This window comes from Hoplias malabaricus, chromosome 3 (assembly GCF_029633855.1).
Source record: "Hoplias malabaricus isolate fHopMal1 chromosome 3, fHopMal1.hap1, whole genome shotgun sequence".
NCBI lineage: Eukaryota > Metazoa > Chordata > Actinopteri > Characiformes > Erythrinidae > Hoplias > Hoplias malabaricus.
This window is the reverse complement of record NC_089802.1, coordinates 56,425,282-56,437,833: the sequence shown is the minus strand read 5'-3', so window position 1 is coordinate 56,437,833 and position 12,552 is coordinate 56,425,282. Positions and strand designations below refer to the sequence as shown.

The 12,552-nt window shown below is 36.1% G+C and overlaps 1 protein-coding gene across 7 annotated transcripts in view; it reads left to right on the top strand.

The window, feature by feature from the left end:
* The window catches only part of mast2 (microtubule associated serine/threonine kinase 2), a 126,032-nt gene that overhangs the window by 37,485 nt on the left and 75,995 nt on the right, over positions 1 to 12,552 (top strand). The window contains exon 1 of one of the 7 annotated variants that reach the window (XM_066665286.1): positions 6,161 to 7,152. The exons of the other annotated variants lie outside the window; for them this stretch is intronic. Coding sequence (XP_066521383.1) covers positions 7,114 to 7,152 — 39 coding nt within the window. The 5' untranslated portion in view covers positions 6,161 to 7,113. Of the gene's footprint in view, positions 1 to 6,160; positions 7,153 to 12,552 lie in introns of those variants that run through there. 7 annotated transcript variants of the gene reach the window in all.

The window sequence follows — 12,552 nt, the reverse complement described above, 5'->3', positions numbered from 1 at the left end:
TCTTTAATTCTGATGCAAATAGATATTGTCGGTAGTTATGTATATGGAAAGATATTGGCTGTCAATCTTCTACATATCCATGCTTGCTGTTTGAGAGGAACATATTTATAAATATATATTATAAATGTTTATATTACTGATGCTAGTGCAGCTACTGAGATAGTAGAATTGCATGTTATATTTATCAGTGCCAGTGTCCTGTTTTATTTATTGAATCCACCTGGTTCAGTATAGATTTTACTATTAAGTTTTGCTTACACTAGATAAGATGAATTTCTTGGATTTATTTGTTTAGTATAAATGTAGTGTGTTTTTAACAGCATGTTTGCTTCTCTGTATGAAGATAATAATAAATAAAAAAGGTTTTCATGTAGAGGTTTTGTGATGTTTGCTGGAGCACACAAATGTAAATGTTTTTAAATTAAATATTATTTGGAATCAGATGTAATATCATAGTTATAAGTGAACAATTCATGCTTTTTATTGTGAAGAACTGAGTACTTGGTTACTCATTCTAGTTGGTTGATACGCCTTTTGTTGGTGATCACACTATTAGTCCAAATATCAACTTTTTTGGGGCAAGTATATATATTTTTTTTGGGGCAAGTTCTGTGTTGCTTTCCTTGTCCTGGCCTAAAGACTTTGTAGATAAACATTAGCAGATAGCTAAATGCTTTCTGTTATTATTTTTTTTTTTTCTCCGCTTATCACCCACACATCACCATGGTGGCTCCTATCATTATGTTCTGTGCTGCTTAATGAAGGCTGTAGGTCAGAAAGACTGGCTTGTTTGCTTTGTCAGAAAAGGACAAACTGGCAGTATGTGGTTTTGGGTGTAGCAAGGAAATCTATGGCTGTTTTGGCAACACAGGCTGGGGATGTGTATTTGTTGTGAGAAGGAGTAAAATTATCTTTCAGTTTTCTGCAAATTTTTATGTGCTCCTGCTGGTGTTTTTGTAAATCAAGTGGAGTTTTAATCAACCAGGAATTAAATCAGTTAATGTTTATTATTTCCCACATACTGCTAGTCTGCCAGCACAATGCTGTAGATGTTGCTCTAGTTGGAGTATATTTATTTATTTATTTTTTGGTCTGAAGCTTGCTCAGCACTTTATCAGTCCTCCCTGATGAGGCTGTTTCTTTGATGATGCTTGTGCCATTGCTGCTCTCAGGCAAGTTTGCAGTGAATTAGCTGTCTCTGCTAGCTTTTGAAAATATGCCCTTGCAGTTGGGGCTTCAGCACATACAGAGCTCTGTGATCTGCAGGATATGAAGTTTGTGCATTTCCACAGTTATTACAGTAGATGCTAGAATAGTAAACAGGTTTTATTTTATGATATCATATTACCCTGTGCTGTGAATTGACCTGTGTGTGAAGTGTGATTTGTAATGGAAAGAGTCTAAAGGAATAGTGTGTATCAGGGTAGATCATTCAGCGTTTGTCATCGCTCCTCTAATAGATTTCTATTAAACAGACCATTAATCACAATGACCTTAAATCCAAAGATGTGTTATGTAGCCTTTATATGATTAAGTATGGATAATGCTTTTCACAACTCTGCTTTTAAAATCCTTCTATCCTAACTATTGGTGTCACAGTACATTAGATCTATAAAATAGAAGCTCATGTGATAGTTCAGATAAATTTAGCAGTCTATATGTAAGATTCTAACAAGGATATAGCTGAAATATTTTTTTTCCAGTGGTCACAGCATTTCAAGACCCTTGAGACTGTGTAAAGCTGAAAAAGCATGTGCATCAATTTGTTCTGTTATTAGGGAAAATATTATATCCAAAAATGTGAGAGTTTTGTTTTCAAATATTTAAAGATGTTGATGCCAACATTGGAGTAAACATAGTGTATCAATTCTTAATTTTAAGGTTATAGTGTTATTTCTTTTCTCCCCTATGCATTAGTTTCATAAAATGACAAATGAGCTATAGAATGATTGTATTTTGAATTTCAATTATATTTTTCACAGAAACCCTTTAAAACTTATTTGTGCACCTAATATATTGAAGAAAACCTTAGCTCTACGTGCTGACTTTGGCAGGGAATGCATTTGTTTATATTCAACCTGGAACGTAAGATGACAGTAAACAAGTTCGGGCAACTTATTCTTTACCCAGAACTCTATCTCAAGCAAAAGCACTTACAAATAATGACATAGTTCCCTAGCAGTCAACAGCAGCAGCAGGATATCAGTTATCTGGGATATGAAGCTTGTCAGGCCTTATACCTTGGTATGTAGTAAACAACGCTGTCATTGAGGACATGGTGAGAAATTAGATGAGAGTTGAAGCAAAAATGCCCTCAAAAAGTTGCAAACACCCAGAAATAACCCTCAATAATGAATCATGAATCTATTAATACAGTTAAGTCAAAGGTGTATAAAACTGAAATCCCGGTTCAAACAATTATTAGTTTCTGTCATTGTTTTAAGAAATATCATTTAAAATGCATTTAAGACTGAACCTGGCCAAGGATATTAGAATTCTCTTGGACCAGTTTTTGAGTTGCCTTTATCCATGGTTTGGAGAACAGCATATCTTGTTGTTTTGAATGCACTTTTTTCCTCTTTAGGTAATGTTGCTGTTAAGAATATGTGGATTTTGTGCATTCATGTTCTTAAATTCTCACATATTTAAGTGCAATTGGTGTTGATTGGTAGGTAATAAACCTCTGACTGGAGGACTTATGATTATACCGCTTTCTTTCTTGGTTTCGCTCTAAGCAAACACACACACACACACACACACACACACACACACACATTTGTTTTACTTTGTGATGGCTCTGACATCGAGCTTGTTCTTTGAATTGAGAGACTTGGGTTTTTTTTTTTGCCAGAGGGAGCATAAAGTTCATTTCCATACACTCTAGCAGAGGTGAGTTTTCATTTGGTTGACCACAAATGTGGCACACCAGATTTATTGCACTGATTTCTGCCGTTAGGTTTTCTTTCATTCTACTAGACCTCTTTCATTATCCAACCAGCATATGCTGAAGTGATATTACTCTTATGTTTTTTTTATGTTAGTGTGAACTTGACTCACATAGTCTAGGTAAAAAGGGATTTAGTTATAAATTAATTATTATTATAATGACTTCAAATAAATATTTATGATGTGCACTAAATTTGCTCATTGGTCAAGTTTATGGAGTAACTGGGCAGTGATTATGGAGACAGGAACCAGGCTCTTTTTGTTTGGGATATTGGTGAATAGGTATGCTTTTTATAATGGTAGAATGGAACCCTGTAATCCTAAAATTGCTTTTTGTCATGGTTAATTCTGGGCGATATGAGCACAAATCAATATCGCGATTAATTGTAAATTATACCTTGATTACGATTAATGAAGGATTGTTTTGTTTTGACCCTCATAGTTGAGTGACGAGGCTTGTACTGTAAATATGCTCCAGTATTAAAGCTGGGATATTTTTTAATGTTGCTGGGAACTTATTTCTCTCTTGTTTTTTGAGCACTGTTTATATTTGGTGTGTGATTGTGCTTTGGTTGCTGAAACTGTTTTTTTCCTCAGTGTTTACATTTGATTTTTTTGTTCAGTGTCGTCTAAATTTAAGTCAAAACACAGCACATCCACACCACAGACATATTTTTTTTTCTTTGGTACTAGCTGCTTGAGTTGCTTGGTCTACTTTGCCATTCAGATTGCTTCCTTGTGGCAGATGGGGACAGAATCACATGACTACAGCTTGGTAGCGAGGTTTTAAAGGGACAGTACATAAACACACACTGGCGACAAAACAGAATAATAATAAAATAAAATACCGGTTAAAAATAATTTATATAGTCCATATAGAAAAGTTTATATCGATTAGAAATTCTAAATGTCAATTTTGTGACTTTTGATTGATTGCCTAATCATGGTCATATTTTCTGTTATATGTGTGTATGCTGTGTAATCTGCCAGAGGTTCTCATCATTTAAACAAAAAAAATCTTCTAATATATAGTGAATTATATGCTATTTTTTTTTCTTGGTTGAGACTGGAAATTATATTTATGCTACAGTTCAGATCCTTAGTTCAGCACATTTGTATGATCTGGACTGTTGTATGTTTCAAATAAGGTTTTTACTTATTATGACTGAGCTTTTTTAAGTCAGTGTGCCTGTCTGACCCAGGTCAATAATCACTGCAGCTGTAACACAACACTGCCATTTCTAACTGAAGGCAATGGATGCTGTGCTCATGGTTGAGAGTTTTTGTTTGCAGATTATAATAAACTAGACTTTCTGACCAGCTTTTTTATCCTTCACAAATGGTAGCTGCTAATGTCTGAACCAGAGTTTGCACTCATTTGCTGATGTTTAAAATAACTTGTAGTGCCATACTGCTCTGCACTCACTGACCATCAGAATGGTTAGATATTAACCCTTGTTTGTGTTTAGTGGAATTTATGTAGTTTATCTCTCTGAGCTAGCTCATAGCTGTGGCATAACGTTATGTGCCTTGCATGCTTCATGCCTCAGACGTGGATGGTTATGGTAAAAGTGAAGGGAGAACATTTCCAAGAGAATATGCTTCTTTCAAACAGCTGTTGGGATGCAGTGATAATCAGAACAGATTCTTTTCTGTGTTATGTTTTAATATTTTTCATAGGTGCAATCAAACTCGGTGGCTTTGCTAGTTAATATGATGAGAAAGATGAGTCAAGCCAGATTGCAAAACCTACAGAGGGAGAAAGGGGTTAGGTAATAATGAGACACAGCTCTGGAAAGCACTGGCTATGGATATTAATCTCTTTCATACCCCTAGAGGACAGAACAAAGCAGTCTTGCTCCAAATGAATCACAGTACAGAAAAGCCTATTCAGATATGTTTACAATGTGGTTTACTAACAGATAAATTACAAGCAATATGTTACGCATTGCATGCACTCGTGTTCAACCACTGAGTACACAATACCACACCAGTGAGTTTATTTTATTCCTTGTAGGGGAATCCATGAGAGCAATATGTAAGAACCAAATTTGTTGTTTTCCTGTGTGAAATTGAGCTGAATCTGGATCTGTGTTGAGATAAGAATGGCAGAGCAGTGAAGGAAGCAGGAGAGTGAAAAGGGCGGAGCCTGTGAGCACCCCCATTCATAATATGTAAATGCATACTTGCTTGCCTACATTTGATTGGCTGGCTGGTTGTGTTGCCTGGCTGATAGGAGAGACGGAGTGCGTCGTGCTGCAAATGCTCTTATGCAGTTGGCAGAGGAGGAAGACGGAGGCATGTGAGGAACACAGAGAATGCAGGAGAAATGGACTAAAGGTGGATTTTATGCACAGCTACAGTGAAGACGAAAAGCAGGGGATTGTTTTCAAGATCACAAGCTGTACTGTGGCTGTATTCTGGCAAAGGATTCTTTGTCTGCAAGAGAAAGGACAGGGGACGGACGAAATCGCAAGTGACTGTGACACTGCTCTGGCAAGCACTCCATTCATTACCATGGTGGTCGGCTTCAAAGGCTGTGGTAATGACGAAGATGAATAGATGCTAAGTGCCACTTTTTTTCACTGCTCTGTCGTGTCCTCAGCTTACTCTTCTCTGTCTATGCAGCTGTTCCGGATCCCAAGCATTTTCCACTTGGTGGTTTTGACCAGAGTCTGACCAGGTGGCTGAAGTGCCTGATATAAGCAGACTGTAGAAAGGGAGGGATGAAATGGTGGGGTAAATCGGAAGATTTCGTGTCACTGCAGTTCATTGTTAACCAAATGTAAAAAGAATCAGTTTTGCCAGATCAGTCTCTTCATCTGCTCCCCTGCCCAATGAGAGCCGCCTTTCTCACTGCCTCGTTGGAGGGGATTGGAATCTAGCCATGCGGGTCTGAGTGGAGTTGTTGTTCCCCTTGTACTGTCAGTGGGCTGCTACTGCCCGTGCTTCTGCAGCTGCTAAATCTTTACAGCTCACAGTGTGGGCAACATTTTTATCCTTTTTTTTTTTATTTTATAAACATGAATTTTTTCTTTGTGACTGTTGGGACTGCCAAAGAAAAAATCATTGGCTGTTTGGTTATTTAGTATTACCATTTCAGGTAGTATAACATGTAATGGAGAAAATTTAACTGCAGGTCACTGCTAACCATGGTTATTTAGACCATAGATGTTTATATATATATATTTTTTTCCTCCAAGGGGAGTGGTCCCAATGGTATGAATGGATATGTGCTTGGAGAGAATCTTAAAGAAGGCTTGAGCGAAGGAAGGCTACGCTGTCCTGAATTTTATTCTATTTTCAGCCTCTAAGCTGCCATTTCCTTCATTATATACCCACGGGTTGTGCAGAGGCTGGGGTTTCCATAGAAATCAGGCCTGATGGGAATCTATGGGTAAAAAGCAAGTGGTGGAGGGCAAAGAAAGTCTGATGGAAGCAATCTACAACCCTTGTTGAGATGGAACATATTCTCCATTTGTTGTCCTGAGAGACGGATCAAGAGGAAAAAATGGACACATGCTGTTGTGAAGGATATTACCTGAATTACTTTGCATGAGTAATGTGTTAGATCTGATAAGAAACAGCCAAAGTTGGGGCCAACAACTGAGCTACCATTGCACAGGAGATCCATAGTTGTTGTAATACCTTTTTTTATACTTAAAAGCCTATAGTCTGACTGGAATACAGACACAGTGGATTTGTGGAAGAAAAGGCACTAATAATATTTTAATTAAGGAAAGGCAAAGAACTGTCACAGCTGAAAACTAAGAACATCAGCGCGTGTGACATGTAGAAGAATTAATGAAGGACTTTTCTGCTACTTCAGTATAATGTGACCACTGGAAAATCACTTCAGCATACTTCTCAGCGCTGGATGCAGATTTAATAAACATTATGTGGATGATGTCATGTCCCAGTTTCTTACACTAATGAGCTGATCTGGGAACTGAACAACAATTGACTAACTGCGTTAACTCCTAACTACTCCTGTCTGTTTTCTGTCCATTCATGGCATTTTGCGTCCAACTGGTGCCACTACAGCGGTTAAGCTGACAAGCGCTTGCTGGTCTGGTCTTGTCCAGAATTTTGGGTCAAGGACTCACTCTTCTTTTAATAAGGCTGTGAAACTGCGTGACTGAAGTTGGCCCCAGTGACGGGGACAGAATGGATGACTCGAGTATTCTTAGACGAAGAGGTCTCCAGGTAAGATATCTGGATGCTTTATGAAATTTCCATCGGGGCACCACTGTATTATTATTATATTATATATATATATATATATATATATATATATATATATATAATTTCTGTTTTTAATTATTTTATTTTTATAATAAAATTATAAAAATTATAAAAAACAGCAAGAATTGTCCAGCTAAAGTAAATTATGGAGGTTTTAGCAAATATATATTAATAGATTTCCAGTTTCCTCATACTGAAGTATTTCTAATGAGTTAACATAATTTCACTATTTCTGTTTTGTTACTGTATGCTTTCTGTTGTCTTTGTTGTTCTAGCATTTGTCCATTATATCCTTTGCCTACATAGAATGAAACAAAATAATAATAATGTTTTTTATACCTTGGAGCAGTTCATTAAAAAAAAAATGTTGTTGGCCCTGTGGGCCACTTTGCCTTATGTATAGCATGTGTTACATGGTAAATTGTGGTCCATAACTCTACATACTCTCTTCTAGCCTATGAAATATGAGCACATGGGGATAACAGACAATAGATTAAATGAATTAGTACCATTTTTATGATAAATCGTAACCCATGATCTTTATGAACATTTGGTTTAATTAATTCTGCATCAAAACCTGTTATATGGTGATTCTATAATTGTTCCTATTATTATAGTCAATTAAGTATTTACATGATGTTGATAGATGGCAGAACTCTGACGATGGTTTGTTGACTGCCTCTGGTGCAAAATGGGTGCTGGCATTTAAAAAAAAAAGTGCTTTGAAAGCCCAGAAAAGAAAGCAGGCACTTTTTTCACATATTAGCAGAATATGAACTACAAATATGTTCATTTTAGTGAGTAAATTTATAGCAACATTTTAAAGTATCATCCAAAATATTAGCTCAGTTACCATATTGTATCATAAGCTTATATACTATGCATATTATGGTTACTGTTAAATTTAATGTGCTTAATGTACATGTTTATGGCCAGTACTCAATAAATGACTCTGATCTGATTAGGGAGGCAAAAATACTGGATTGACACATCTCTAGTATTGACCTTTTTAGAAAGCCATGCATGAAAATGAATCATTATTAAGATCCAGAAACAATGATGGTCAGAATTATGTTTGAGCAATGTAAGCTGTAAATTACATACTTAAGTATCTAGGAGAATTTTCTTGTTCTTGTTTGAGATGTTTTTTTTCCATCTCTTTCTGTGCAGCAGACAGTGGTACAATATATTGTTTATAACTGTAGGTTTGTGTAACTGATTTCATCATGGATGTCATGCAGCTGCAGATTACCCCTATCCCTCCAGCCTCACACATTCTGTTCAGTGGGTTGTAGGCAATGGACAGATATGTATTTGCTGAGCCTTGCTAATAAATTAATACATTTTTTTTAAGGAAATATAGCTAACTACGTATATACATTCCTACTGTATTGACAGTAGCGTTAGGGAGTCCAGTTTAGTCTGAAAATATTGTTTTTGTGCCATTTTGATCATGAGGAGAAAAATCTGTTTGAAGCAAATGAACCAAAAATGGTATAGAGCTGCCTACAACACACATTCCTGCCAACTTTTGTATTTCTCATTAAAAACGCATGCTTTTTTTGTAAGATGGAAACATGCACAGGCATTCAGAAAAGCTGTATTAAACCTATCATGGCTTGTATCTGTGCATTGAGTGGTTAAGCAGTGTTTAAGGTACAGACTCCAATATGAAGTATTAATATCACAGAAATCTACACAAATATATTTAAATGTTGTTCATGTGGTTGACGGGAATTAACGTTTTTGAATACTATTAAGGTTATCATGTTTATAAAGTTACTCTAACCTCAGTTAAAGTTGCTAATGTATTGTTAATGTCAGCTAACGCAAGGAATTTACAGTGATCATTTGTTTACCTGCTTCTTGAATTTACCTCAGCCTTGTAGTTAGCCTCTTAACACACCCCAAATGAAGGGCATTGTCAGGTCAGCTCTCACCCACTTTCAACACCCAGCTGAGACGAGAAAGCTGGTCAGAACCATTTGAGTTACACTCTGTTTCATATATCTGTACAATAGCTTTAGTATTTTCTATTGCCTTGTATATTTTTATATACCCCAGGATTCTGGTGTGTAACTGAAGGTAATGCAAAACAATTCTAAAGCTAGAGCACTTTGATGAAAGCACAACATGAAGAATTTGAGAACACAACTGAGCTGCTGCAATTTACAGACAGCAGAGGTACAGCTGGTGGGAGAAATGTAATGCATATATGTTTGGGGTCATTTCCCACCATGGCCTGTCTGTTGTTCTTATTGTCATTGGAGAATATAGTGAATCTTTTGTTTAAATTTGGAGTAATTCTGCTCTCTTTACAATAAAACTTGCATATATTAAGTGTTAATTAATTAATGACAACATCCATGGTATGCTTAGAAAAACATATTGTGAAGTAATGTGAGTCAGCATATCATGGCAGTAATTATTTGTATATTGCTCAGTGCTAAGGGAGTTTTTGTATTTTTTTTTTGTGTTATTCACAGCAGTCTTTGTGAACAAACTGAATGTTACTCTGTGGACAACAGATGTTACATTTATTACCTAAATGGCCTATTTTTGTAATAGAAAGCAAGCAGGATTTGATGAAACCTCCCTAAGAGACCAATGCTGCCTCCCTTTTTGTGGTGGTGTGTATCAGGAAAGCTTCAGAGCCTCTGGCAGAGAGGCAAAGTAAAGTTGTGCTGAGCTGGGTTGCTCTATGTGTCTGGGCAGTGAACTGTATAGAGGGGGGTTTTGTTTCTGTAAATCCTCCATTGGGGGATCTGCCCCCAGGCATGGGGCTCTCTGTCTGCTGAAGCTGGCCAGTTGGGGAGTTTTCTAGGGGGTTTAAATTCCAACTGAAAATGGGGGGAAAAAAGATAAAGCAATGGGCACTGTGGTGAATTATTTATTTATTTATTTTATTTTTTTTATTAAGATTGAGCTTAACTACACCACTTTTTGCTTTGATATTCTGCATGAACAAGGCATGTCAATGTGTATGTTTTGTGAGTTAATTTGTGTGCTGATTTTAAATTTACTTTTCACAGTCATTCTTACAAAGGCTTTCACTGCCATCTTTAGCTCCACTTTTACACTTAAATTGATCAAAGTCCCTAACTGCTGTTACTTGATGAATTGGCTCTTATCACTTTAAGTACTTTCCCTTAATGGCCTAACGAGGTCTCAGCAGTCATATGGGGAGTGGGCCTAAAATGTCCCCCCGGTAGAAGACAATCTGCACTTAAAGCTTCACTTGCCAATTTTTATGAGAAAAGGCTAGGGTTTGTGTACATGTGCACTCCTGCTTGTGTGTCTACTTGGGTGTGGCAGAGTGGGGTGCCTAATAAATCTGTCTCATGCCTTTCCCAGGGTCTTTTTTTTTGTTTGTGTGTTTCTGCTTGTGTATCTGCAAACTGTTTCTGTTTTTAATGCTGTAAACAATGGGTTTTTTGGGACTTAAATTCATTAGTTTTTATTTTATTGTGATCATTCACTTCTGCTTTATTAGATGCTATTTGACTTTAGAGGTTTTATTTTATTTTTATTTTTGTTTTACTAATATGTCAAGCAGTGCATTTTTGTTGTGATATGAATGAACAAAATGAGCTTCGTAGTAAAATAATACCCTCATGAATTCAATAATATTAAGATGGGTGAAATGAACTTGAAAATGACAATCCAATTTTAAGAGTTCCAGGTTTTTATCTCCAAAATCCATAGTAAGGAACAATAATTGGTGTTATTGTTAGTGTAGGGCTGGGCAATTAATAAAAAATTAATCAAAATCGACATTCAGAACTTCTAATTAACATAATCATGTCTATATCAATTATACTGATTATAATTTTTCTCTTATGTCCCCACTGTGTGTTCATGTACTGTCCCTTTAAAACCACACTACCAAGCTGTAGTCACGTGATTCTGCCCCTATCTGCTACATGGAAGCAACCTCAATGCTGAGGCCGACTAAGCACCTCAAGCAGCTCGTACCAAAGAAAAACACAGCGTCTGTCATTTGGACGAGCTGTGTTTTGCCTTAAAATTAGACGACACTGAACAAAAAAGTCAAATGGTTATGCTGAGAATATCCCATATTTAATACTGGAGCATATTTACAGTACAAGCCTTGTCACTGAACTATGAGGGTCAAAAATACAAGAACAAAATAATAGTTCATTAATCGTAGTTGTGGTAAAGTGTACAATTAGTGATATTGATTTGCGCTCATATTGCCCAGCACTATGTCAGTGTGATTCGCTTATAAATTAAAAATGTTTTAATAATGTATTGCTACAATGAGTTTCTATCATGTTAACTCTAACTCTACTAGTATTTTTTCTGTTGATTAAGAGCATTATTTACTTCAAAATGAACATGTTTAGAATTAAATAATAATCTGCAACATATGTATATATGCAGTCAGTGTTGCTGAATGATATTACTGTATTTTTTGCCTGCACTTTTTGTGTTTTTCCAGGACCCTAAATGGCCCCACTAACCCTTAAACTCAAGCCAGTTTGTCTCATGGGTCCAGAGATTAAATTGGGGATTATTAAATAATTATTCATGAAACATTCTTACTGATTGGAATTCTAAACCTACCATTCTGGAAAGAAATATTATTGTCCCCTTGCTACCCTGTTGGTTAGCTGAGAAATTATGCATGCATGAAGCAGTTGTTTACAGAATTGTTTTGAATGAATATAAATTAAACACACAGTTAAGAAAGAAAAAAGACTTATTACATCTGCTTATGTTTATGGAACTTAGCTGAGCTCATAGCTACATTTGTTAAATACCATGTAAGAATATGAATAAGATAATGATCATTCTTTTGACACAGTTTAAAAATTTCATTCCTAAATATTTTTTTATGAGTTGTTTAAGTATTATTCATTATGTTCCTTTAAACATATGCATTTTTCTGCATCTAATGTAAGCTTAACATAGAATTAGAGATTTCACATTTGAATACTTTTTGTGAAGATAAAACTCATAGTGGTGTAACCTGCACTTCCCACATTTTTTCCCTTTTTTTTTTTTTTTCCAAGTTAAACTGGTAATTTCTCCCCTGCTCCCTGATGAAACCTCAGGATGGCTGGCTTTACCTTTGGGCTAGAGAGAAAGAAGTGCATTGGAAGTGAAAAGTTTTGCATCCATTGTGTCTGGTAGCAATTTAGATGGCAAAGCCATATTTGGAGGCTCTTAGTCATGCATTGCTACATTTTATTAACCTTACCAATGTTGTTCATTGACCCAATATGTATTGGTCAGCTCCATTAAGTTAAATATCCTCTCAAATGGGTTGGCCCCGAGAACAGCTCTGCATAGCTAAAAGTGAAAGTTCTTTAGCCTGGGAAAGGTTTTTTTTTCTTT